This window comes from Tenebrio molitor, chromosome X (assembly GCF_963966145.1).
Source record: "Tenebrio molitor chromosome X, icTenMoli1.1, whole genome shotgun sequence".
NCBI classification, from domain to species: Eukaryota; Metazoa; Arthropoda; class Insecta; order Coleoptera; family Tenebrionidae; genus Tenebrio; species Tenebrio molitor.
The window spans coordinates 8,206,326-8,234,231 of NC_091055.1; the positions used below are offsets into that span (position 1 = coordinate 8,206,326).

The following is a 27,906-nucleotide window of genomic DNA, read 5'->3' on the forward strand; positions in this document are numbered from 1 at the left end:
GACTTTTACAAATTCCACATTTTATCACAAATAAAATTCCAACCTAAATGTATAAAATACACATTTTATTTGAAAATTCTTTTGTATTCCTTTGACGTCCCATGTGACAAAGAAATTAAAAATAACATGTCATATATATAATTGGTTCATTTTAACAATTTCTTTGTGTTCATGTTTTCAAGTACAAATCTGATTTACCAAAGGCAATTTTTTTTTTTGCTCGAAGCACGTGTAACTGAATCTTTTGTGAAGATGTTAATCCGAAATTTAGTATTCTGTTACTGCCACCAAAATAAAATAAAATACCATGACATATGTATTTGATTCAATTTTCGCATGTGGTGTGTGCGTTGCGTAACCTCACTTTGATCTTCTTTTTTGTCGCATCTGTAATTAACTTTTATTTTAAGTTGATTATTTTCGTCCCGCGAAAATAAAAGCCAGTAGAAATTACGAAATAAATCTGTGAGCGGTAGTCGTAATGATCGGCAATTTCTGTTTGTACACCTCCACAACATCAAATCTGTAGGTGTAAGATCGGGTGACTTGACGGTCTCTAATGAGGCGTCTAATTTATTTTTCGACTGGCGCGTTTCTTGGGACGTCCTCTAAAATCTCGAGATAATAAGAATCGAATGTCACACATTCAACGAACAGATTCTCGACGGAATTTTCCGTCGGAATATTTTTTAAATGAGATAATATTTTCAGATTTACGATTTACATCGATAAATGTTTTTTTTTCGTGCTTTGAAGAGGTTTTTTGATATCAAGTAAAGCGAAGCGAAATTTTTCGTTTAATGCTTTCATTAACCTTTTTTGTTCTACCGTACATATTTTTTTGTAAGAATTTTTCCCCTTGATTTTTTCCCGTGTTAATCGGGCGTTTTAAATTGAAAGCAGCCGCAACAGCTCATGTGAAAGTCGCCGCTCGGTTCTCTCTTTTGGGGGGATCCAAAATTGAATAATTCCCGCTTAGAATATTGTTTTTGAACATGTTTATTTATAATTAAACTTGTGTGTACTGAATTAATAAACACGTGATACTGTGTTTCTCCACAGCAAATCCTGATGTTTTACACGGATCAGTTACAGCATTACAAGTTTCCATTATTTTAATATTCACATGTTTTGTAATTATATACTTCAATTAACAGCAAAATGAGTGAAGAGGAAGCTAATTGGGATCGTACACTTCAGTTTTTCATAAATTAAAGCACCGGCTGAAATCGCCGACCGAAAAGAGCAGCTAGTCATCTGCGAAAAGCACAGAATCTGTATTTTCGCTTCAGCGTAATCATAAATCGACAATTCTTTCATTTTCTTTGTTTCTTCTAATATTTCGTGAATTATGAAAATATGATGGACGATGCATATTTCAGGGAGCGCCTTGAAATTATTGTTTCACTTTTCTCGTTGCACATCGGGCTTCGGATGTATCGTAATTTCATAATGAATTTCATCAACTCCCACTTACATTGCACCTCCACCTTTCATTTCTCCCTCATGATTCTTTGAAGTTGAAAAGGAAGAAAGAACGCAATAAAAGAAATGGATTTATAGATTTACCTTGACCAGCAGACGGAACTAAAAATAGTCCATCCCACTGTAATAATCTAAATTTTTAATTCCTTTTACTTGAAATTCATACATATTTCGACATGAAGAGATACCGATAAGTAATCAAACTAATACGTTTCACAGATTCTCACTGTCGTCTCGTTGTTACATATTACATTAATCCAGTGAAATTTTCGCCCGATTGAACCCAATCATTTATTTTACACAATACTGTTACGTATTTTGTTTGACTGTACTCCAAATGAAATGGAAATACTTTATCATATTTAAGATCAATATCTCGGTTTTTGTGTGTTTTACAAATTGCTTTGAAGTAATAGTTTATGCATAATTGATCCATAATAAAAAATCGAATTAGTTCAATCCTTGTTTCAATATTTATGTTCAAGTGTACGTTGATATTCCGGGAGTCAAACTCGATTAGTTTCGAAGGGGATTTTATAATTTTTTGAATATTGTAGGAGCAGGTGTGTTTACATTTTCCTTTTTTTTCATTATGTGGGGAGAACGAGAGAAACGTCAATAGATATCAGTTATTTAAGCAATGAAAAATGCGAAATCCGAATGAACGAATTTACTATTGGAAGTTTTTCGATGGACTCAAAAAATTTTGTCGGATGAACTTAATAACAGGACGAACACTTCGCATTTCCCATCAAAATAATCGTAATAAATAACAAAACATTCGAGTAGAATGCGCAGGATAAATAGTAATGTGTTATTGAAGCATTCGCTGGAAATTAATTGTAGATCATTCGTCAGTCGGGAATATTTTGATGTCGGGAGGTCTGATCGGGATGTGTTTGTGGTAAAAATTTCTTGTTGATCTTGGCTTCGAATGTAACTTGGTAAAGAAGTTTCTCGCTTTAAAGGAGGGTAATTCCGTTTTTGTGGTTTTAGGGTGGGTCTGGTGTCGGTCAGATTGTCAACTTGCACAATTCCTAGTTGATAATTTTTCGAAGAAAGTTCGTCGAATATTTTTCTTCGCACAAATTTACTTTTCTCGAATGCAAATTTAATTTATGCATCGTGTCACCATTAAATGAAGTAAAAAGTAATGATCCGATCTTGTCCGTAATTGCTTTCGGTCTAAAATACGAGGGGATTATCGAGTTTAAACTAAGTGAGAAAAATGCCCAATCTTGCACGAATTGCTTGAATTAACTTCGGCAAGATTAAAAATATAACTTGTTAGAAAAAGGAAATTAAAAAATGTATTTAAATTGGACTCTAATACGTAACCGGTCTCTTCCATTCAAACCGTGTTTGTGTATTTGTGAACGTAACAAAAACAGTATTCTCGTTTTGTTTATTGTCTTTGTTGTGGTGTTTCTGCTGAAAATATGAATTCTGCTGATGGGTTCCGCAATTGTGTGCAATTTATCGGTTTCGTCGGGGTCCCTCTTCCGATGCAGAAAGGACCACTTGTTAGGCTTATTTATCGAATAGATTACAGAACAATTTCAAGTTATCGGTTAACAACAATTGTTGACAATCGAAATTAGATCCTAAATTCATCAAACACACGCCGAAAAGAGTTTAAGTCGAGTCAATAATTATTCGGTGCATTGTGAGGTCTTGTAATTAAATATTTATTTTTGGTGTTTGGAAACAGTTTTATTTAAACAGCATGTTGATTCGATAAATTGGAATATGGCGAGCTTCCACAGGAGTAGCCCGTCGAGGCATTGATAAAAGCAGAAATGGAAAAAAGCGCCAGTATTTGTTCAAACAAGTCTAAAAAAGAGTAAAAAGCACCGTAGTTACGGAATTAATTCAGAATTCAGCAATTTTACAAAAAACTGACCGGCGAGAATTTCAATTTTTCGACAGCGTCAAAGCCGGAGAGTAATTAGTAGTTTTTGGACGTGTGAGATTTGTTAATAAATTTTGTGGTGGAGGGTGAAAGGTTGATTCGGGTGCGGATTTGATGTTGTTTCGCTTTTGTAATTCGCGCGTCTTATATCTTTTTTTTCTTCATCCCCTAACAAAAACTCCCCACAATGACGTATTGCTTTAATATCGCTAACCACCGTTGCTTGTTTCTTACAAGAGAAGCTCTTCTTTACCGAAAAAAAATACATTAGTTTAAATGGGAGTGTTTTGTTCGGCGCAGTCTACGCTCTTAGCTGGATTTTACGGGGCAATAAACAATAACAAAAGTCCTCGATGGTGAATATAATTACATAAAATATAATACGTGCAAGTTGAGATTAAGATTTCGCGATTTGTCAACGGCATGAATGGACTTGGTAAGTCAACCGAGATGAATACGTTGCATCAAATTTCCACAATAACTGCATCTAATGGGTTCACGTCATTTACAATCTTGAGTAATTTAATAGAATTTATTAAAGCGAGTCTTTAATTAATAAATCATTCTGTACGCGTTCTGTTTCTTCTGATTTCTCATTTCGCACAGGACAATGTAAACCGAGAAGCAACCATATTCTGTCGGTATCTCGTACCGTATCAAAATCCACCAGTGATTAAAGCAGAAATTTATAGTCTTCAGTTGAAATGTAGATGTGCTTCGTGTGAGTGATGAGAATAAGGAAAATATAAGATTTGGAGGGAATCCGGATGAGTGTAAACAGATATCTTCAACCCATTCTCATCATTAATTTTCCTTTGGTTTAAAAGCAGTTTGTAGATTAAAAGTACTCCGGAGTCGAGATAAATAGGTCGAAATATTATCGTGAAGGAAAAAAAACAAGTTCGATTTTGAAGTTGCAGTTGTAATTGATAATAAATATGGATGAAATGACGTGATTGTGCAATGTTAGATATGTGTTGGGCAATGTCCAAATCGGGAGCCAAATCGAGTCGGAAATGACAAATAAATCAATCAGAAATTAAAATTTTAAATTGATCGTAATGCTAAAGACCAACTTCAACGAATTCGTTATTTATTTTATTATAAAAGCCAATAACTGGATTAAAAACAGGCAATAAAACCACTTTACAATTTAATTTAATGCTAATTGGGTCAACAGTATCTTTTTGATAGATTTTTCGATGTATTCGGGCCGTAAATCGCGGGGTGGTCATAAATAAAAGAATTTCTTACGGCCCGCAATTCTGTTTATTCGAAATTTGTACGGATTAAATTGTTCGTTAATGGCCCAAGTAGATTCCGTCCAGATTATTTTCGTGCTTTTATATTTCCAGTTGCCGGACTCGTCTAATGAAACTGAACAATTTTAATAGACGATCTGAATGTCCCGAACGATCGAATTATTTTATTGGGAAATTGTGGAGATGTTTTCGGTTTTTTATTTCGCACCAGGTTAATCAATTAAGACCGATACATTCCGAATTGTTTGTTTTTATTCCGACCGAAAAGCACTTTCATGTCCGGCAACGACCAACCCGAAAAATAAGAAAACACATTTTTGGAGGGGGTTTCGTCGAGTGGGAAATTTCACGGTTTGCATTGGCCCAAAAAGTGTGGTGATTTTTGGCGCATGTTAAATCCTTGGAATTTTTGCTATACCATATTGATTTTGTTTCGTGTTTTTAATTACTTGCTGTTACCACTGTATTTATTGGAGGATTTTTTCCCGGGTGTGGTATTTTTGTTCAACAACGCAGCCTCATGCTCCTTCGGCCCGCTACTCCCACATCTTCGTCGGCTAGATCAGCTTTGTGTTTAATCCGGTCCTGATCCTGAAGCTACGCACATGTAACCGTGAGACCCGACCTTTCTTTATCCAGAGGTGATTCAGATTGGATGGTTTTGAAATCAAGCACCTATGCCGATTAGCTTGATGATGTTGATTAAAAAAATATTTGTCTTTCAACTCTCTCCAGTGTTATGTTGAAAGCCTGACCGGTGAGTTGGTAATGTAATTTTTTTTTTCTTGTGTGTGGTAAGTGCATGTAATCGTTGCATACTGAAAACAAGATGACACTGTCCACTGATTATTATTATTGTCATTGTCTTTTTGTCTTTATTGATGTCGACCGATATTTTTGTCGGATCACTTGTGTAAATAATTGACACGGTGTAACGGCATTGTTTAATAAAACCCTTTGATTGAGGAATTTTTCGACGTGGCAGGAATTATTTGAAAAGGAATCTATTGTTTTGTTGAAATAATGCGTTTAATCGACCCGTTCGTCTCGCAATTTTCTTAATTGTCGTCTATGGTTCTATTGACATTTCGTTTCCTTATGTACATAAAGGTGCAATCGTTTTACATCGTTGTAAAATGACATTATGGAGGTAATTGTTTGTCGGTATTTGAACGAAATCCGTTCTGAAAGCGCTTGTTTTTGACAGGTAATTGTTTGTGTTTAATTATTAAATTTTGATAACGTCTTGGCCTCTTGGTTCGTCAAGTGTACATGAGGGTGCGGATTGTTTTAACCAAATCACCAAATATTATTTTCTACCAAAGTGCGGTCCTTCAACAAACTGCTCTGTCTAACGTTCGTAATTAGTTTTAGTAGTTGAGTGACTCGTGATTGACTCGACAGGTATCGGGATTGACTTCTAAAATATTTTTGCCGCTTTGTGAAATTGTAACGTTTTAAATTTAAAGCCGTTAATTTTACATATGAGTGGAATCTTAAAATAATAAACAGTTATATTTAGACGCGTTCTTTATGTTTGTGCGAGCTTTTGTGTTTGTACCGGAAAATTGGAAAAAAACATTTTGATTTCTTGACATTTTAGTAAATTGAAAAACGCGGCAAATCATCCAGAGTCGACTTCACGTTAAGTCTGTTTTTTTTTGTGAGGAAATTGTTTAATAATATATTTTGTTTTTTCTTTGTAACGTGAGTCCTTTTCAATTAACTTTGTACGAGTTGATTTCACTTGTTGAATTATTTTAGCTTCGCTGCTAATTATTATAGAATGCTTGAAATTCGTTTAGAATTTTGCGGACTGTAATTATCATCAGTTTTGCGTTTCGTAATACAGTTTATCCTTTTATATTCACCGTTGTTGCGGCGTTCATCTTTTTTCCTACAGCAACAATTTGATTGTTATTCTTCGTGTGCACGCTTCGAGAATTCCGTATAGGTGTGGAGCCAAGTTTTTTCTGGGAATTTTTCTAATGGTCCGAGTTGTGCCAAAACAGGGATTCGGTTTGCGTCATGCCGCAACAAAACTAGATCCAATTTTGAAGGCAAGTTAATGCGCACTGGTAAAATAACAATAATTTTGTTTTATGTCATCGACCTGCACTAACCGGTTTATAAGTTGGTTGGAACTACGAAAAGTGCAGGGAAATTGGTAAAAGCATTTTTCTAATGGAAAAAATTACGTTCCAATTGAATTTAGCCTAAAGCTAGCCGCATTGTTCCGCAATAACCCTACATATTTAACGTCTGGATTACAGAGAGTCCATGCAAATTGAACTTTCCTTTCGTTGACTTTGTCTTTTATTTCAGCAGCTACACGTTAATATTAACTAGCAGCCCCTAGTCCGGTCAATTGTTCAAAGAGATTGTCTAATTAATGCGGTTTTGTTTTATTTGTGTTCGACATTGCGATGCCCGATGCGGCAACGGCGATCGACATAATAACAACGGTCCAAGTTAATGTACCGTGCCACGATAAGTAACCCATTTAAAACGGACGTACTGTATACTCCAAACAACCTAACGAAATTACGGCGATGAGTGGGGTAACCTCGTTATGTATAGTGCGTTTACAAAATCGACCACCTCCGATCGAACTCTTCACGATTTAAAATTCCCCTTGAAATATACTACATGGCAAAATTTGATAATGGAAAAAGACAAATTCTTTTCGCAAAAAGAACACGAAAATTGAATGAAACCGTCTCAGACGAGTCATAATAAGAAGTATTCACTGTATAACAAATAATAAAACACGTCGGACAAACTCGTAACATAAAGGTTATCTAAAATGCCAAGATTCAACTTGATCCCGTCTTGTTTTTGTCCAAGAAGTGATATATAAATTTGCATCGTCGAATTGCGACTTTCATCCTAATGCATTCCATTGTCTCTCTCTGTTCGGTGCTTGACTTTTTTCTTCAATAAAAATAATTGTGCGATTCTTGTAAAACGGGGTGGGGCAGAACGGAATTGTCGCTCCTATTACACTTACCCTGATTGAAGTAAGTTTGTTTCTTTTTCTAACAGCGTAATGTAATAGCGCAAAAATATAAACAATAGCGGGAGCTTTCCGATATTAGGATAGTCAATTGATCGGGGTCGGTCTCGAATAACAAATATTTGATAGCGAAATGAACACGAACGTATAGACAATAGATTGAGAAGTACAACTCCTGAAAGCCGGGAGCCGTATCCCTAATTAACAAGCTACTAAATGAACTTTAATTATGCCGACCAATAAAAAGAATTCGAATTTTCCGAAGCAGAGAACGGGTCGGTCCACGTTTTTGTTGACGAAAAAAAAATTATATATTTTTTTTGTCGACGTTTAAGGGCGTTTAGGCTTTCCAGTTCAATATTTACAGACGGAGTTGGAATTTTCGACGCGACTAAGCTTCGACCAAAACTTCGGTGCGCATTGATTTCCACTTCGACTTTGTACGAGAATTATTTCCCAGAACAAATAAATAGACTAGAAATTACTTAATAATCCTCTTAGATACAGAAAACGATCGATTTTGTCAATCGATTCGATACGCATATGTATTTAACTCTCCATAAAACTTTCAATTGTTGGGTCGCCTCCGGTAGAATTCCCCCCCTAGAAATTGACCGAGCTCTATGGTTGTATTTCCTTCCTGTATAGAGGATTTATTTGAACTACTCGTAAATAGTGTAAATAAACCCTTAAGCAAATCAGCTTGATCTTTTGTTGGCTAACAATAGAAGCCAAGTCATTTTTCATAAAATGTTTACATTTACCACCGTGCACGTGTCGTTGCTCGAAAGTGGCGAGAAACTCCGACCCTTGCAATAGTTATTACTTCCGTGTATTTATTTTTTCCGAACCAATTGATGAATTTATTTTGCCATTTTCCGGTCGCGGTGAACTGAAGATGCCCGAAATATATTCAAATTGCCGGCTATCTTTGGTGTATTTTTTTTACCGCGGATGCTATTTCGAAATGAAATTGCTTCTCGACTAATATGGGAATTTAATAGCTACTGTTCAATTTAGCTTTCGACATCAACGCCCTTATAAAATGAAAGGTTTCCCAGCCGTTCTGTATCGAACAAGTTTATTTTCTCGTTAAGGAATGAATTAAATAGGTCTAGAGTCGCCTGGTTTTTGTGTGTTGAGGGTTTAATGGACGGAACAGCAGGTGGGTGAGATACAGGGGTGATAGAATTAAACATTGTTTCAGTGATATAATTTCTTTCATTTTAAAAATATTTAAATTACGACAGCTTTGAATTGGCCAACTTTTCTTTCGGCTACCCCGGGGAGTGATAAATTTTTCTGTTTTTTCTAATTTCACTGTTTCAAAATAAAAATTCGCCTAATGGTGAGACATACCCAAAAAGAACACGACTAATTAAACATTAAAAGTTAAGTTCGTATTTAAATAAATTTAAAATAATTAATTCTGACCGACCATACGGAGATCGTTAAAATGCAGAATCTGATATAAAAAAAAGTTGGGAAAAAAGGCTTGTCGAAAAGTAATGGGAACCAAACCTATAAAATCAATTAACGACATAGATTTTACTAATTAGTGTTAAAGCGATCGGAAAAAAGCTCGTTCGAGGTGCACCAAACAAATTGGTTTGCCGATTTAGAGTAACAGGGACCGTTCGCACGAAATTATTTACCACCTAATACATAAGCATTGATTACGCTGCGAACGATTTGCATAAATTGCTTAATTTTAACGCCTAAGCGTATTATTTAGATTTATTCAAATTTGGGAAAGGGGTGATTGGCCCTGGCTTTCGAGAAAAACCGTTCGAAGCTGTTTCTCAATAATATAGATGGGAACAATAAATTAGACTTCAATTATAAATGTGTTTACCATGTTTTGGTGCACCCAGCGACCGACTGTATTGTAATAAAGGTGTTATTAAAGGAATGGCTGAACACCCTCCTCGGTCCCAATGGTAATAATAAAGGTCAATAAGAGAACGCTTCGTTCAATATAACGAGTTAAATGCTAACTGAACTGTTTTGTTCGATAGACAAGATAAAATAAAGTTTTAATTGGTCCCCGCCGTTTTATTTTGCTGTCGGTTTTATATGGGATGGTGTTGTGCAGCTTTGTTTAAATACATGGGGAGACTAGATTTGATACACTATCAAATAATTAACTGCAAGACAGAACGGCAACTACAAAAACAAGAATAATGTGTGCGTTCCGAAAATATTTTTTTATTCGTCGAGATCAAATAAAGTAGGAATATCACGCAAAACCCTTCCATTAAAGCTTTTACTTCGGCAAGGATTTTATATAGGGGCGCTTCCATTGATTACCGTATCGGCTGCACAGTCTAAATTGATCTATTCAAACTTGTTACACGAGCCCTTATTAGATTACGTTTAGTCGACGTAGAAAAGAAGTAATTTTAAAATAATCAGATACGGCAGTTTGACGGAAAGGAAAAATGTAAATCCGAGTTGTGCCATAAACACCAATAAAATCAAAATCGTATGTGTCTATTTATAAGGCACCTGTTTCACCGGAAAAATGACTTTTCTTTTTAAGTCTTTTTTACTGCCCTCATCTGTCGCGCACATATCTTTCAGTCGTGTATCGCGAAGCCCAATCTCGTGAAATTTCTATTGCAGAACGTCTCAATAACGCAAAGCTTTTTCGTCAAAGAGGAAAAATATGCTCCCGCGATTGATAAAAACGCATACACCGGTGGGGTTTTAAGCGTTCGAGGGTATCGACTAATCCCCAAAAAATACGTGCGGGGTGAGAGGAATCGCACGGCCGATGAAAATATCACTTTGCGACTTGTTTCTCTCGAGTTTAATTCATTTATGACGTCGGAATCTGCGCCGGTAAATTGGGTTTTTGTCTAATGGGGATGTTGAAATAACGGGCTTGGTGCTAATGCTAAATTTACTTTCATTTAGTCAGTTTTCGGTTTGAAATAAGGGAAAGTTCGAGTATCCTCGAAAAAGTGAAGGTCTCGCTTATTAGATCTCGAAAGGGGTTCCACTGAAATTCGGTATTTTTGGTAGTTTTAAAACAAATTTAATGAAATGTTCGCTCCCGATTCGGAGACTTGCGAAAGGCCAAGAGCCGACGAACAAATCCGTTTTAATGGGCAATTCTAGAGGAAGTTCTCGCTTATTTAAAAAATTCAAGTTTCAACTCTAATTTTTATTACATAATAAGTAGTCGTTTGTAAAGCGTGAAATTACAGAACGTTCCACACCTCGAAGTTTCTGTATTCAAACGGTGTTTCCTGCAAGGCGTTTCTGATCATTTTTGCTTTTAACGCTTTATGCATGTTCGGCAGGCCGACGACAGTTGGTCAAGCAACTGTAGTTCTCTGTGAATAAATAGGGGATGGTTCGCTGGGGAAACCTTCGTTAAAAATTTACTACAGTTGGTCAAGTGATTCGTAAATTCGTGAGTAAACACAGAAATTCGCTATGGCAACACTTCGTTAAAAATCTGCATTCCGCGCTCAGGCGCATCTGATTAAATTTAATATTAATTAAATAGTTTTATCGCCAACGAACAATAGTAATTTTTTGTTCGACACTGTCAGAATTTGAGAATTGTCTCCTGTGTGAACGGATTTTGATAAATGCCACAACTTGTCAAAATGAAACGTCAAGCTAATTTTAAAGATTTTAAGCGATTTGGAGCCTTTAAGGGGCTCGTCGAACAAAAAAACGTTGTATTCAACTCGTTCGCGTGTAAATTGGGCCTTTTTTAGCACGAGTGAGCCATTTTAAAATGCGAGTGAAACGTGCCCAAAAAGCCCAATTTACACACGAACTCATTAAATAAACTACTATTGTGTATCAAGGCCAAAAAAGTGCATCTTTTTAGTCCGAGTCTGGGTTTTCTAGCGAGGCGGAGCCGAGATGCACAAAGCGTTTTTCGTATTCGTTTAGGCAAAATTTTGAAAAAACATGAATTGATTGTAAATTTTGAGGTTATCTTTGACAGATGGTCAAGTTAGGTACATAAACTGAAAAATTTATATATTTAGTTATGTACCACTTTTCACGTTATGTATCCAGGGTAACGAACACGAAAAATTATTTTTGGTATGGGGTGCAGGTGTTCATTAGGAAATGTATTAACGCTTGGAAAAAAAAAGAAAAAGATCGTCGACGCATGAATTATTAAACGAGACTAATTTTGATGTTTATTTAATTTCACCCAATTACAAATTGATGTAATCAATAATCGCTTATTTTTACGACTACGTAGGTGCACTTTGATGTTTGATAAAAGTCCATTGTTTATGAGAAGTAATGATTTTGTGGCTCGTAATTTAATTAGATAATCGATGGTTAAATGACAAATTAATTAATCAATTAATGGGCAGGGGTACGGGTCTGTTATGTTGTTCATTTAATAATACATATTTGCTTTCCATTCGCCAAATGAAGGGCCGTTCAGATTTTTAATCAAGCAGGGGTGGGTGTATAAAAATCTTCTATTAAATTCCACATTTCCGCATTTTTATTTGGGCGAGCTGTGTATCATTTTTTGCAACAAAACAACACTCCGTCGCTCCTAATGGGCTGTTTGCCTATTATCTGGCTTGTATTTTTTTACGAGATTGGACGAAATTCGTGTTTTGTGCGGTAGCACCGCAATAATTTAAAAGAAGGAGCAAATATTAAGATAAGTGACTTACAATGTGGAATAAGATGAAGATATTAACATAAATTGTGGCGGTGTGGGAGATTTAGTACTTATTTACGGCCGTGTAAAACATTATTTATTGGAGAAGGGGTAATAAATATATCTGGTGGTATTGACAGAGCGGGGACGGTTTGTAAGCCAATACATAAATAATATATTATTTACAAACGAAGAGGAGACCGATAATTACACGTAATCTGGAAGGCATCTGTTTTTGGGCGAAGTAAAATCGTCGAGTTTAAAATTTTACGACCTCCTAGGTTTTAAAATCAATCGCGAATTAAAAAATCGAGGAATTTTGTAGGAGGACCCTTCGAGACATATACGTCGGTGGTTGTCGTTTTATTAGTCTCGTCGGGCGGAATTTCGGTACAAGAAAGCTTCATTTTTATTACTACGAAATAAGTTTGGAGAACTGGGACCGGTCGAGGGGAAAAAATCTTTTAAGTGAGCAGAGATAAAGGCAGTTAATTTAATTATCGACAGTGTTTCTTTTTAATTGGTTATTGCCTCGGCCAAAGTTTCAAACCCCAATTTCGAACTTGTTCACGAAACACATAATCTGTAGTTGAAATTACAAATTAGTTCGAATGGCCACTGATCGATATACATGCGCCTTCTTTCCTCCATTCCTTTCGAGCTTAAAACCGTTTTTATGTTTGCAAATGCACACAATTCACAGGGGCCATTATATTATTATTCCCGCGGCCGAGTTGTACTTTCGGTGGTCGTTTTTAAAACATAATCACATTATAATTCGTCAGTTTTGTGTTTTTTCATCGATAATTGGCGCGCTTTGATTCGACGTGTCACGGAGGAATTGTAAAATAATTTTATGTGGACCCGTCAGCTCTTGAGCTCTTCGAGTAAAACCTCACAATTGCGCCAGTAATGGAGCCATCATATCTATTTCCAATGATGGCATATACGATTGCGAAAAATAAAATTTTATTCGACGATTAAATTTTTTACGGGCGTTGTTCATATGTTTATTTGACGAAAAAAACATGGGGGGGGGGGACAAATCTCGCCGTTCCATTCCGTCCTTCGTAAACAATTGCACATGCAAAACGAGATTAAATTATAGCTGCAGTAAAAGTTGACTATGAAAAGTTTTATTAATATTTCGGTGCAACACTAAAAGAAACGTCTCTGTTTCAATCAACATTCTGTTGCAGGCTTCTTGCAATATTCCGGAGGGTTAAAATGCACGCCGTCATTGCGATATTTTAAATGCGTTATTGTCTCATCGTTGCCACACAAGAAGCCATTACACCGCGAACCGTAACCAGCGTTCGTTTCTTATTAAATTTTTATTGAATGGTTCCTATTACCGTATTAAACTCGCAAAACTTAAATAAATAACCTACTTTACTGCACATCGTAAAAGCTTTCAGACTTTACGCACTTGTGCCGACCTGTCTCTGGGGGCTTTATTGTTGTTCTCGCCGCATTTTTACCATTCATCCGCAATAAACAAGGAAACATTTTTGTTATTTACGGGACGAGTTAATTGTGGACCGTCCGAAATTAGAAAGTCCGACGAAGTACAAGAAATTTTCATTCGACCTCACATCATACTGCCTTATGTGCACTGGTTCTCCTTTCTCATTATATTGGATTTCAAGACGCTCAAGTATATGAGCTCCAATATTGTTTGTACGTATTTTCATTTTACTTTAATCATCGTCTTTATGGCGTTTCAGATATTACGAATTTGTCGAGTGACGCTTTGAATTATGTATTTAGCCTACAAATGTCGATTTCGTTATTTTTCTTGCAAGATTCTTAATACCCAACAAGATTAATGAAATCACTTGAATCAATAACAATAACGGTAACTTAAGTATTTTTATATTTTGTTTGCTAATGATCGGTTTTATGGGCCCCGGTAATTAATAGTGTAATTTGTATCAATGAAATCCAGATCGATCACAGATGCCGTTCCATTGTCACGCGAACACAAAACTTATTCAACTGGATTGTGAAAAGAACACAAAACTTGTATGACGTTTTGCATGCAATAATTAATGGTTTCGTCCCCTCTCACACTGTCGCTTCAAAAAAAAATATATATAGACATATTTAGCATTGAAATTAAAACGAACGACCTGACCATAGCTGCAGTCATATTTGAATATCACAACACTTACTCATTTCAGCCAGGGTCTCTATTTCAGCGACATGAAAATCAATAAATATGGTAAATATCTTATTCAACTTGACAAAGTAGAATAAAAGTGGCGGGTTTTGAGAGGTAACAAAAATTAATTGAAAGACAACAGATAGCGATCTAGCTAGCTCATTAAAGAAAAAGTAATTAGTAGAATGAAGTGCGATTTGCGTTGTGATTGCATAATGTTTTTTTGTAAGTGGAAGAATATTCAGCATGTAGTGAATTTTCCGGCTGGAGTGGTAGGAGGTACGGTGAGGTATTAATTTTGTTTTTTATCAGAGTGGGCAAAGCGTTAGAACAAATAATAATTGGTTGAAAATAATCAGAAAAGACAGTAGATAGATAGAGTGAGAGGGAGGGAGTAAGAGAGGAAGAGCCGTGAAGTTCGGGTGGTGTGCAACAAGGGGACAGTTTAGGGACCGGAATATTCACACGAGAGTGGTCATAAAATGAAAAATAAGGAAGAGCGGATGGTCATAAAGAGTTTTAGGTATGCACGGACGGAGATTAGATCATGGAAAATATCGTCTGCAAATAATAAAATCAATGATACCGTCGGAGAAGAAGGGATTTATGCGTCCGTTGAAATCGGAGCGAGCCACCCAATGCGAGCGGAAGCCGTATTTCGAGATACATTTGTTAGTCACCTCAATTACCCTCGAATTCTTAGTGTTAGTGTATAGTTTTTTAATGTAGCGCGGCGATGATGGATGTAGTGGTGATGGGTTTTCGACTAAAAATAAAATTCGGGCAGTACGGTTTCGTCTTGTTAACGGTGCATTTAACGAACGCAATGAATTTGATGAATTGTTGGGTTGAAGCGGCGCGTTTCATTATCCGAAAACTCGAACCGAAAGAGTTTCACGCCGTCACCTGTCGCCGCCCCATTTTTTAATCAATTTCGTCGTTTACCTAACGCCGGCGAAATTAATTCGACATAAAGGAAAAGGCGACTTTCGTGGTGCAAGCCGAACGACGTTTGCACCCAAAGGAAGCACTGAATTAAATTAATTGAGATTTAATGCTTATGTGCATCAAGAGATGGGCGATATTTTTTATTTGGTCGAACAATTTTATAATTTGTCCTAATAAATCGACCCTAATCCAATTAATACGGTCGGGGTATATTTAAATTGCCACGTTATTTATCTAATTTTTCCAATTTATTTTCATCGAGGGGTGCACGATTTCATGTTACGTGCGATTATAACTAATAGATCAAGTTTGACCTCCCGTATATCACGGTGTTGTTTACTGAAAGGCCCCGGGAATAATCAATTTTTGTCAGTAAATAAAATATGGCGGAAAAGATTTTTAATTTCGGACATTATTTTATTTATTCGCGTGCAAATTTAATTTGAAATAAATTATTTCCAGACGAAATTAGATTTACTTGTGAAGTTTGTAAACTTTTAAATTGCGTTTGAAATACGACCACCGAGGACCATACGTAGAATATAAGAGGGAATGCGGTCGAGTTTAAATAAATTCAAGAAAGTGTTGCCTCGTGCATCGTTCTGCTGCTATTTCACGAAAATGGACTACTAAATATGTCATCTGAGTATTGTTGTCATTTACATAATTCGCTGTCATCTGTCGGGTGTCGACAGATATATTTTTTTTGATTGCCGGATGGTTCATTTCTCACTTGGAAATGCTACACAAACAAGAAGCTCGCGTTTATTTTAGTCTGGTGTGTTGTGTGGCACATAACATATTAAGTCATAAGTATTATTCTGAGGGTAATATATTGATTATCCGTTTGGTGGTGTGTTTTTAGAGTATTCTATTAATAGTGGAGGTCCACTCCTAGTCGCTAGGATGTATACTCGGAGCTTGTTTTGATGTTGAAGTGACGCCGTAGACGGCTGAGCGAGTCGAGATCAATCACCGTCGTATACGCGTTTCAATGAAACACTCCCTCACCCTAAAACCTCTCACATCAAAAGATCTTCACTCAGCAAATGTCTTGAGAATTCGCCTTGTTAATGGTTATTTATATAATTTATTTTGCGTCATTTGATCACCCTTAACACGAAGCAGGTTGTGTCAAACAAAGCAAATTCTTAAATTGATGACGCAAATAAGTCGCTTTTCATTTCCTCTCGCAAACTTCCAACCCCACATTGAGCCTCGGATTACTCTATAGAAATTGATTATTTTCCGATTATATCCCCTGACTTGTGCAATGAATCGGTAATTTTTACCCTTACACGAAATACTACGCAAAATTGTTCAACTTTCAAAATGCCACCCGGTAATGCGACCCGCTCTCCGACAAAACTCATTATAACTGATATTATCTTTGTGTCAGTACGTGACATCAATTTATTTTTAATTTTATACACAATAGAGCCGCGTTAATAGAAGTTCGGCGAAATTTTTAATTACATTAAATTTTTAGTGAGCCACACAGAATCCGGATGAATACATTTGCAATAAAACTGATATCTAATTTTATGTTTGCCAAACACGCTTTCACTTAACGGGGAGGAAATTTTACGGCTCCGCAATTAATGACGTTTCTAAACTGTTCGAATGTTTTTTAATAAGTGGATGCAGAATTGATCCCCCATTTTTACAACCGCGTCCTACAAGCCCCACTTTTAATGCACCAATTAAAGGGAGCGTGAAATTCGCGTCCCGACTACTTAATTTTTTTCAATTAAACCACCCAAATTCGGTATCGGTTGGAAGTCACTCTTTCTCTGGTCTGTTTCAGTTCCCACGAGACAATTCCAGAATTAGATTCGAAATGTTAATTTCTTAGGTTACAGAGCTTCTTCGTTCTTTTTTACTCGTCATTCATTCATGAATGTTTTCTTTGTAACAAGAAGCCAACGAAAACTCGGCTTAGAACTGATACACGTACCGTACTTTGTCCCTAGTTCTATAATTTTAGAACTATCTTGCGAATTCAGTTCAACAACAAATTATTATGCAAGACATATTCGGCGTGAACAAACTCATAAATAGAAGTTTTCCCAATCAGAAACTTGGTCCGGAGCTTCATAATTCAATCTATGATAATAAAAAAGTTGAAGGTACTTGATCGAATAAAGGAACACACTGGACCGTATGATTCCTTTCTCATTAAGATTTTAGAGGGAATCGTTAAGGCCTTATGAACGTCTTCCATTTTCTGCGATTTGCAAATAAGATTGAAAGAAAAAGTTTGCTCGTGGGATAGATTTCTTACCCAGGACCCAATATTCTGAGCGAGACGATTTAATATCATTCTGCCCGCAAAACCGAATCAATCATAAAGCTAGCTAAAATGTTTTCTATACCTCTTCACGTTGATCGCCTATAATAACAAATAACTTCGACATTCAACAGCCACCAGGAACGAGGAATATTTATTTAATTCCAGGAAATTGCTCTCAATTTCGTACTTAGAACAGTTGATCAAATTTAGTCAGCCATCAAACGGCGCGTTCAGGCATTACTACAAGAAGTCCTATTGATCAAATCGTCGAATCGATTGTTACAAATTGAAACTGCCATACGATCTAATGAACTTACGAGCCCGATTTTCCGTGAAAAATAAAAGTCCACTCGCAGATTGATTCACGCGACGTTAACAAACTGTCGGATAGTGGGGCGCATCCTTCAACAGAATTACGCAATTTCATTAAACACAAAAATTTTTTACTGAAATTTTCTTTTTTTATGTTTATGCTGCACTGCAGTAAAGAGGTTTTGTTTCGTTAAGCCTCCTGTTTCAAACTTGAGTCTAACTTAAAAAACGAGACTTCGGAGAGTGACTTATTTAGTTGTGTCTTGTGAGAAGTAATTTATCAGTTGCCATTTCGTAGGATTATTCTTTTTTTAAATTGTTGAAAACATCTTTCCGATAAACGTTTATCATTTCCTGGTACAGTTTCAGTTCCTTATGGCAGGTGCGAAAGTCTTGTGTATTCGTCGGGTAAAATTTTATTGACAGATGTAACCCGCTTTATTTTGACAGTTACGCCTGTACGAGTCGATCAACGAGTAGAGTTTGTCGTTTCGAGGGCGGCTGGTAATTGTGGAGTTTGATGTGGTGAATTTTTGTTGCAGTGATGCGGTGCGGCGTTGAGGTAGCGGCCGGCCGGGGTATGCACTGGCCGCCGTCTTCATGGTGGTGAAGGGCGTCCGCGGTGGAGCGGCGGTGGACAGGGGGGCCAGCACCGTGGCGGGCCTCTGGCTGCTGCTGGTGGCGGGTCTGTGGGGGCGCGCGTTCGGAGGGACGCTCCTGGCGCAGTACCCGGGCCCCGCCGACCCGCCGATGCATTTCTCGCACCTCGCCGTCGACCACCAGACCGGGAAGATCTTCGCGGCCGGAACCAACCGCCTCCTGCAGCTGGACGCCGACTTGCGCTTGGAGCACTCGGTGGTGACCGGTCCCAAGAACGACAGCCCCCTCTGCCACGCCGTCGGCTGTCACGACACCGACATTCCCGTCGCTCTCACCGACGACTACAACAAGATCCTCCTGATCGAGCCGGAATCGAGGACTTTGATCCTGTGCGGCTCCATCTTCCAGGGTGCGTGCTACAAGTACAAACTGAGCAACATCAGTGCCGAGCCGGAGTTCATCCCGCGGGCGATCGCCGCCAATGACGCCAACGCGTCCACTTACGCGTACATCGGGCCCAAGAGCTACAATCTCTGGGGGCGGTCGAACATACTTTACGTGGGGACCACTTTCACCAATAACGGCGAATACCGCCACGACGTCCCCGCCATTGCCAGTCGGGATTTGGATACTTTAGACATCGCTGAATACTCCTTCAGCAAACAATCGCATCTCAGCATTGACGTCAAGTACAGAGACCATTTTATCGTACAGTACGTCTACGGATTCAACGCCAGCGATTACGCTTACTTTCTCATTGTTCAAAAACAGTCCCATCTGCCGGGACAAGAGGAACAAGGCTATGTTTCTCGATTGTCAAGGACTTGCATAAATGACGCCAACTACGACAGCTACACCGAAGTGACTTTACAGTGTGTAGACGGCGACCAAAAGTACAACCTGGTGCAAGACGCTAAAATAGCAACCGCAGGGGATGAATTAGCTAACGCGTTGGGGATTACCGTGGGGACTCCCGTTCTGATCGCGGTTTTCCGACCGGCTCGCGGAATCACCAACGAACCCCAACCCCACTCGGCTCTCTGTCTCTATCCCTTGCGCGATATCGAAGCCAAATTCATCGAGAACATTCACATGTGTTTCAACGGGAGTGTCAAATACAGAAACATGGGATACGTTTCTGGACTCATTTTAGACGGCAAGTGTCCCACTAGCGGGTCCGCCGGAAACATACCAAACTTTTGCGAGGTCGGTTTGAAAATAAGCGGGGCCACACCTATCATCAGCAACGCGGCGCTCGTTTTCCCTAATGTTTCTTTGTCAGCTGTCGCTACTGCCTCTACAGGAAGACACGTTTTAGCCTTTCTCGGTACCACCGACGGGAGATTGAAAAAAGTACTTTTGTCGGGACCCGTTCCTACAGAATACGAAGAAGTTGTCGTCGACGAAAGTAACGCCATCCTACCGGATACCACTCTCTCCAGTTCTGGGGATTACCTGTACGTCCTTTCTACTTCAAAGGTAAGGTGTCAAACACTTTCTACCTTTGTCTCCAGCGGAACTTTGCAGATATCAAAAATTAACGTGGAGCACTGCAGCAGCTATAACAATTGTTCGGCTTGTTTAGAATCAAAAGATCCGTATTGCGGGTGGTGTTCTCTAGAGAAGAAGTAGGTTTTTAATTGGTACTCGTAGGGGGTATTAAGCAATTGTTTGTAGGTGCACGGTTCGCAGTGCGTGTCTCAAGGCCTCTCACAGCCCCCCTCGTTGGTTGTCGCTAGGTACAGGGCAGCAATGTATAGACTTTGAACAAGTCCTCCCGGAGCGAATTCCGATTAATCAAATGACTACCGTCCGTCTTACAATAAAGACTCTTCCAGAACTTCCATTTGGTGCTAAATATAAGTGTGTGTTCGGTTCCGCGGAGCCGATAGATGCCGTTGTGACAGAGTTCGGACTGTCATGTCCGACTCCTGACGTCTCGCGACGTCCCCAGATCCCACCCCAAAAAGACCACGTGTTGGTACCGCTCAGTGTTCGCTCCTCGGAGACGAACAAAGATTTTGTGTCTAGGAATTTCGCTTATTACGATTGCTCCAAACACACCACGTGTATGCAGTGTGTCAAATCGCAGTGGGCGTGCAATTGGTGTGTTTATGAAAACAAGTGTACACACAATACTTCAGTCTGTCAACGCAACATCATTAGCGGCGAAAACGTAAGAGTCGCGGTCGGTGTGGAGCGGTAGTTGAAGTAATCTTTTTTTTTTTGTAGAATCCCGTTCATTTGCCAAATCACGGTTTCGAATATTGTCCACAGTTCAGAAGACGTGACGTTATTTTACTGCCGACAAACGTGCCGAAACAGATGGTTTTCGAAGTTAAAAATTTACCCCACCCCCAAGCTGCTCACTCCGGTTTTCAATGCATCATAATTATCGAAGGTGCTACAATGTTAGTGCCTGCTCGGGTGGCATACAATAAACACATTGTTTGTGATAACACGACAGTGAGTCGAGTCAAGATTTCATCTAATTGTGGTGTTAATTAATTAATATTTCAGTACTCGTACGAGGCAAACGAAGGGGAGTACGAAGCGAATGTGACGGTTGTTTGGAACAGAAATCATCACATTGACTCGATGACAGTCAAATTGTATAAATGTGATATATTAGGCTCACACCGCGAACACGCAGACTGTTCATTATGCGTCACTAGAAACTCAAAATATCAGTGCACCTGGTGCGGAAACACTTGCACTTATAGCGAAACTTGCCAACAGATACCCCACATCGAGTGTCCGAGACCTCGAATTGACATGGTAATAACCAAAACCTAATGGTCGAAAAGTTGAAACTGGTTAACCCGCGTTGCCGAAGAACACCGAATTCGAACATCGAAATTAATATTTTTAACGCGGACCCTTAAAACTTCAATCGACGAACCCTTCCAGTTTCCACTTGTAAAACGTGGAGGGTGTTTAAAACGGGTTATCCGGTTTCTCGGATTCGAACCGGTTGTTCGGTCAGCCGTCGTGACTTTAACCACGCTTTTTGCTTCTAGATTAAGCCGCTGAGCGGGCCGATAGAGGGCGGCACTTTAGTCACAATAGAAGGTAGCAACCTGGGTTTGAAGAAGGAGGACGTCCAGGGAAAAATTAAAATAGGGGATGTCCCCTGCGAGCTGTTTAACTACGAAGTGTCGGTGAAAATTCAGTGTGTGACGGGTCCGTCTAACACAGAAAAGACCGCGCCCATCATAGTCGGAAACGAGGCAGGTTTCACGAAATCGTCGGTGGAGTTCAGCTACAAAGACATTAAACTGTTCGGTATAGATCCGACGAAAGGTCCGTTGTCGGGTGGGACTCAGCTCGCAATCAGGGGACAGTACCTCAATATTGGCTCGGAAATAACCGCGTATTTGGACGATTATGTTTGTCAAGTTAATTTAACTCAAGCTTCGAGCGGACGCTTAACTTGCATCACATCGCGAGCACACGAATCTGTGAATATAGCTAAACTTACTTTAAGTATAGATGGCGCTAATCGTACTCTAGAAGGTAATCCGTTTAATTACACGCAAGATCCGACGATTATGGAAATTAAACCGCTGAAAAGTTTTGTGTCTGGCGGAAGAATGATTTTTGTTCACGGCACCAATTTAAGCAGCATTCAAGCTCCAGAAATGGAGGTTTATTCAGACGGTGAACCGTCGGTAGCTATTAATAAAACTTCTTGTACAGTTCTGAGTGCAACCCAGATTGAGTGTCCAAGTCCTTCAGTTAATCGACAGTTTCTTTTAGCCAGCACTAGAATTAGGAGGTCACTTAGACAACCATCTGCCATTAAAGTATGCATCACGATTTTTTTTTACCGGACTTTATCTCAACAGTCTCTATTGCAGATGCCAGAAGCTCAGCTAATTGTTAAAATCGGTTTTATAATGGACAACGTACAGTCCGTTAAAAATTTAGACAAACATTTTCCAAATTTGAGGAGTCAGTTGTTGTACGTAGAGGATCCCAAGTTTTTTAAATTCCCCAATCAAATCAAATTGTACAAGGGTGATACTTTAGTAATAGAGGGCGAAAATTTAAACATGGCTAGTGATGAAACTGATGTAGTTGTTACAATTGGAACAAAACCGTGTAACGTTACCGGTTTAGCGATGAGTCAGCTTGTTTGTTCACCCCCTGAACAACAACCTTTCGATACTGATGAAAACGGAGTAAAGGTATTTTAAACCCACCAATAATTTACATAATTAAAACACCCATATTGTAGACTGATACAAATCTTCCCCTGGTTGTGGTTAGGGTAGGAAGAAACTTGAGGTTTCCGTTGGGCTATTTGCGCTACGACATCTACAAAAGTTTCGCTTTTCCCCCCGAAGCTATAGCGATGATATCGTCGGGGTCGATTTTATTTGTATTATTTTTTTTCGCTGTACTTTTTGTCTATCGTCGAAAGTCCACCCAAGCGGAGCGCGAATACAAGCGTATTCAAATACAGATGGATACTTTAGAGAGTAACGTAAGATCCGAATGTAAATTAGGTAAGATACGAAAATTTACTTCGATACATCTTTGTGAATAATTAGAATTTTTAGCTTTTGCCGAATTGCAAACAGATATGACTGACCTCACCGCTGATTTGGAGAATTCAGGAATACCAACACTAGATCATACCAGTTACATCATGAAGGTATTCTTTCCGGGAGTCAGCGACCATCCCATTTTAAACTCCCCAAAAGTAGTCGATCCGTCTGGTGAATCAACTTGATCTGACTTTGATATTTTTAGGTGCGAATCAACGGTCCCAGGACTAATTACGATTCGGCGATGCTACAGTTCGAGCAGTTAATCAATAATAAGCATTTCGTGTTGGTTTTTATAGAAATTTTAGAATCTCAGAAATCTTTCAATATTCGTGATAAGTAAGAAGGGGGCACGTTAACAGTGGCAGCACTACTTTGGATTCTTTGCAGGGTAACCGTTGCGTCGTTGTTGATGGTAGTTTTGATGGGCAAGATGGAGTACGCTACTGATATATTAAAAAGCTTACTTCTGCGCCTGATAGATAAGTCAGTTAACACGAAACATCCACAGTTGATGTTGAGAAGAACTGAAAGCGTTGTAGAAAAGATGTTAACGAATTGGATGGCACTTTGTATGTATTATTATTTAAAAGAGTACGCCGGTTCTTCGTTGTTTTTATTATTCAAAGCAATTAAGCATCAGATAGAGAAAGGTTTAGTCGATGCTATAACGCATGACGCTCGTTATTCTCTATCTGAAGAGAGGTTGTTAAGAGAACAAGTGGAACATAGTGTTGTGGTAAGTATTAAATGCATCAAGAATAGCAGCGCCACAGGAGTTGATTTGCAGACTTTACATATTGTGCAAGATGACTTAGATGAAAAAATTCAGTGTAAAGTTTTGGACTGTGATACGATCAGTCAAGTCAAATCTAAAATATTAGACGCACTTTTTAAAAATACACCGTTTTCGCTGCGTCCTTCCATACATGAAGTCGATTTAGAATGGCGACACGGCAGGGGAGGACATTTGACGTTACAAGATGAAGATTTAACCACTAAGACAGTAGGGTCTTGGAAAAAACTAAATACTTTGGCGCATTACGGTGTCAAGGAGAGTGCGGTGATGTCACTAATTTCCCGACAAAACGATAGTTTTAACAATTGTAAACAACCTTGTCATAATTGTGAGTATAGAAAATCGAAGATAATCGTGTTTACAAACAAGTTATTTAGGTGTGGCGGGTATGTATTTTAATAATTCACAATCGCCGATAATTACGACTAATGGTGATGTCGAAACTGGAACCAATCCCAGGATATATCATTTAGTTAAACCAATCGACGATCATCAGTTTCCTAATAACAAGCTGGCCGAGAGGACTCACAAAGCAATCCCAGAAATATTTTTGACTAGATTGTTGTCGACTAAAGGAACGATTCAGAAATTCGTTGACGATTTCTTTTTGACCATATTGACAGTTAACGAGGCTCTGCCGCCAGCGGTTAAGTGGTTGTTTGATCTTTTGGACGAGGCGGCGAGAAAACACGGCATCCAAGATCCCGAAGTTGTACACGCGTGGAAATCGAACAGTCTTCCTCTTAGATTTTGGGTTAATTTTATAAAGAATCCCGATTTTATATTCGATATAAATAAGACTACAACTTTGGACTCTTGTTTATCTGTTATAGCTCAGACATTCATGGATTCGTGCTCTACCACGGAACACCGGTTGGGAAAAGATTCCCCCTCGAACAAATTGCTCTTCGCTAAAGTGAGCCAAATGTGATTTTTGACACAAGACAAATTGACATGTTTGTTTTAGGATATTCCTCGGTATCGAGACATGGTGTCTCAGTTTTATCACGACGTTGCGAGTCTACCTGTCATAACTGATCAAGAAATGGGCTCCGCAATGCAACAGCTGTCAGCACAACAAGCCGACGAGTTTGACACCGTGGCGGCGCTGAAAGAGCTCTACATATACGTCACCAAATACAGAGAACAGGTGAGGTGGTGGAATGTGGTCGTACGGGTTTTGACGTTTGGGTTGTAGATAATCGACGCTTTGAACAATGACATAAACTGCCGCCGTTTACATTTGGCACAAAGGCTGGACAGTGTTGCTTATACACTTGGAGGCGAAGACACGTCAGCTTGCTGACCTCGTCAGTCACCTGATCCCCTGCTGCCCCGACCCTTGGCGCCCTGATTCCATGCGCATTGTGCACACACACGCCAGTAGAGGGAGCTTGTGGGTGCATATGAGCGTGTTATACTGTGATATGGCGCACGATCAGGTGACTGTGATTGGATGCGTACTTACCCTCCAGCGGCTGCTAGTTTCCTTCCTGAGTGCCTCGCTACGCTGATGGGACATGGACAGTGTATACGCGCAGTGGCGCACTTATATAGCGCACTTTTGTTCGGTCCGGTTAGCTTAGTTTAAGTAGAAATAGACATTCATTCTACATGTATCCGACTGATACTCTAGCGTTTAAGTTTGTAATGCTCTTACTTTAGATCAGTATTAAATTTGATGAATGTTAGGTTTGCGATGTTCTTGCGGCATTTCTCGATCCCTTTGGTTACTATCAGTCGTGTATATGATGAAATAGTGATCTGTGCCGGAACTATATTTATGTGGAATCGTCTTCACGTCCAGTGATTTGTACGTTACTATTTTAATTATGTTCAATATAAAACAGTGCATACTTGTATCTTAACTATTATATATTTTTTTTGTACATACTACAATTGTGCATATAGATTATTATATCGGATTTATAAAAGTGTTTATATTTAAGCAAACATTCATTTTATTAGATTGTGTTAGAATACATTTTTATCCTAACAGCAATTTTTACGAACAATTTATTGTATATGTCGTAATCGCTTATTTAAAATGTGACTATACACACACATACCGGACACGTTTTATTTTAATATGTAGTCGACAAAGTATATATTTTTATTGTAAATCCATAAAACTGTGCATCACATTTCCTAGTCATATTTTAAATTTGCCCTCATAAATTTTTATATTTAAAATATTGATGTTTGAATTCTCAAATTTAATATACGAAAAAGTTAGATAAAAATGTTTGTTAAATGCAATTTTAAGGTGACTTATTTTATTTAAATTCAACTTTTAATTGTCAAATATTTTTTAGTCGCTTATATTTCTCTTTTATATTTTTGGTAATGTGATCGTGAATTAAAGCTTTTTATATAAAGTGTATTGTTTAGTGATATTTTTTTACTCTATTAAACATGTATTCCAAAACTTTTTTTTTATTCACGTTTTTAATCCTGTTTTATTTTTTCATGGTTCATGTACACACATCAGTCGATCTAACTGTATGCACTTCACTCGACACATCTATTAATGGCTATATGTAAACAATAAATAAACTTTATTTTTATTCTGGGCCGTTGAATATCATAATAGTTTAAAAATATATGTCATGAATAAAAGAAATCAGTCGTATCAATACAAAACAAGTGATCAATAATATTTTGCCCACTCAGTCTCTTTAAAACTGGTTTAAAAAATAAAAACTACATACTCATGAGCATACCCCAACTGAACAAAGCAAAGACATGACTTCCGAAACTTATAGCCTTATGGAAACCTACATTATATTTAATGTCAGGAATTTTCATAGAACTTTGAACAAAATAATAAGTGGATTGCCATCCGGTCAAATAATCAAATCAACCTCTTATCAGCATACCGCATGCGTTAACAATTCAAAGACGGTTCAAAGTCCAGCATCATTTCTTTCCCTATAGAATGACTCTAATTTACAAAACTCAACTTCCTAATTGAAATTGCGAATTAATGTAAGTTTAATACCACTGTCACTTCAATTTTCAAGTACTTTCTTTGTAAGAAGCGTGTAGTGATTGTCAAACATCTACCCTAGGTATACACCACAAGGGAGATTTTTCTAATTCTCTTAGATCACTTTTAATTAATTTGGTAGAATATTCACATCAAAAAAAAAAAATTATCATTACTTGATAATAATATCGGTAATGGTAAATTAATCCGGCCTGAATTCCGTGTCATCTAGTGTCTAGCGAACCAGAACATAATTATGTACATGAAAATAATAAATTAATAATGATTAATTATTATATTGATTTACAATGCAAAAATTTTCCATAATAATGCGGAATCTGGAAAAGTGTCCCGAATGCTTGTAGCGTTTCCATGTTGAATGGCAAGGGAAATCCTCTCAAAAAGGAATTTCTTTGATTTTGAATCTCCTGATCATATTATATTAAGTATACATATTTAGAATTTCATACCAGTTTGAAATAAAAAAATATATATCCAGATAAAAACAATAAACTATTTTAACTAGATAATGCCGACAAATGACACTGTAGTCCAATAAAAAAACATGTTACAAATCAATAAAACTCATAAAGCGTTTACAATAACATTACATTTCAGATTGTAAACTATAAATTGCATGCTTAAGTATCTATATTGTCTTCTTATTAAACTTAAACATATTTATGCATATTCATTTTGTTTTGAAGGATATGTTGTATTTCACATGTTTTTTTTTTTTATATAGTTGCTTTACTTTACATTTGTTTAACAATAATTTTCCGGGCCACAGTTCAGGATTCTGGTTGTTGTCTTGACATTTAAAATGACCTTTTGACAAAAATAATGAAATGACAATGTCAAATTTTTGTAGTGTAACACATCGTGCAATCATTTGTTATTATTTATTATTTAAACG

The 27,906-nt window shown here is 37.8% G+C and overlaps 1 protein-coding gene across 1 annotated transcript in view; it reads left to right on the plus strand.

Annotated features, from left to right (window-relative positions):
* The window catches only part of PlexB (plexin B), a 29,832-nt gene extending 3,403 nt beyond the window's left edge, over window positions 1–26,429 (plus strand). The window contains exons 2-16 of the mRNA XM_069059908.1: window positions 18,592–20,128; window positions 20,177–20,277; window positions 20,327–20,825; window positions 20,882–21,115; window positions 21,170–21,427; window positions 21,670–22,455; window positions 22,510–22,839; window positions 22,890–23,160; window positions 23,215–23,357; window positions 23,408–23,541; window positions 23,593–23,941; window positions 23,993–24,329; window positions 24,379–24,917; window positions 24,969–25,151; window positions 25,200–26,429. Of these exons, the coding sequence (XP_068916009.1) occupies window positions 18,650–20,128; window positions 20,177–20,277; window positions 20,327–20,825; window positions 20,882–21,115; window positions 21,170–21,427; window positions 21,670–22,455; window positions 22,510–22,839; window positions 22,890–23,160; window positions 23,215–23,357; window positions 23,408–23,541; window positions 23,593–23,941; window positions 23,993–24,329; window positions 24,379–24,917; window positions 24,969–25,151; window positions 25,200–25,307 (5,751 nt within the window). The 5' untranslated portion in view covers window positions 18,592–18,649 and the 3' untranslated portion in view covers window positions 25,308–26,429. The remainder of the gene's footprint in view (window positions 1–18,591; window positions 20,129–20,176; window positions 20,278–20,326; window positions 20,826–20,881; window positions 21,116–21,169; window positions 21,428–21,669; window positions 22,456–22,509; window positions 22,840–22,889; window positions 23,161–23,214; window positions 23,358–23,407; window positions 23,542–23,592; window positions 23,942–23,992; window positions 24,330–24,378; window positions 24,918–24,968; window positions 25,152–25,199) is intronic.
* Window positions 26,430–27,906: the final 1,477 nt, after the last annotated feature.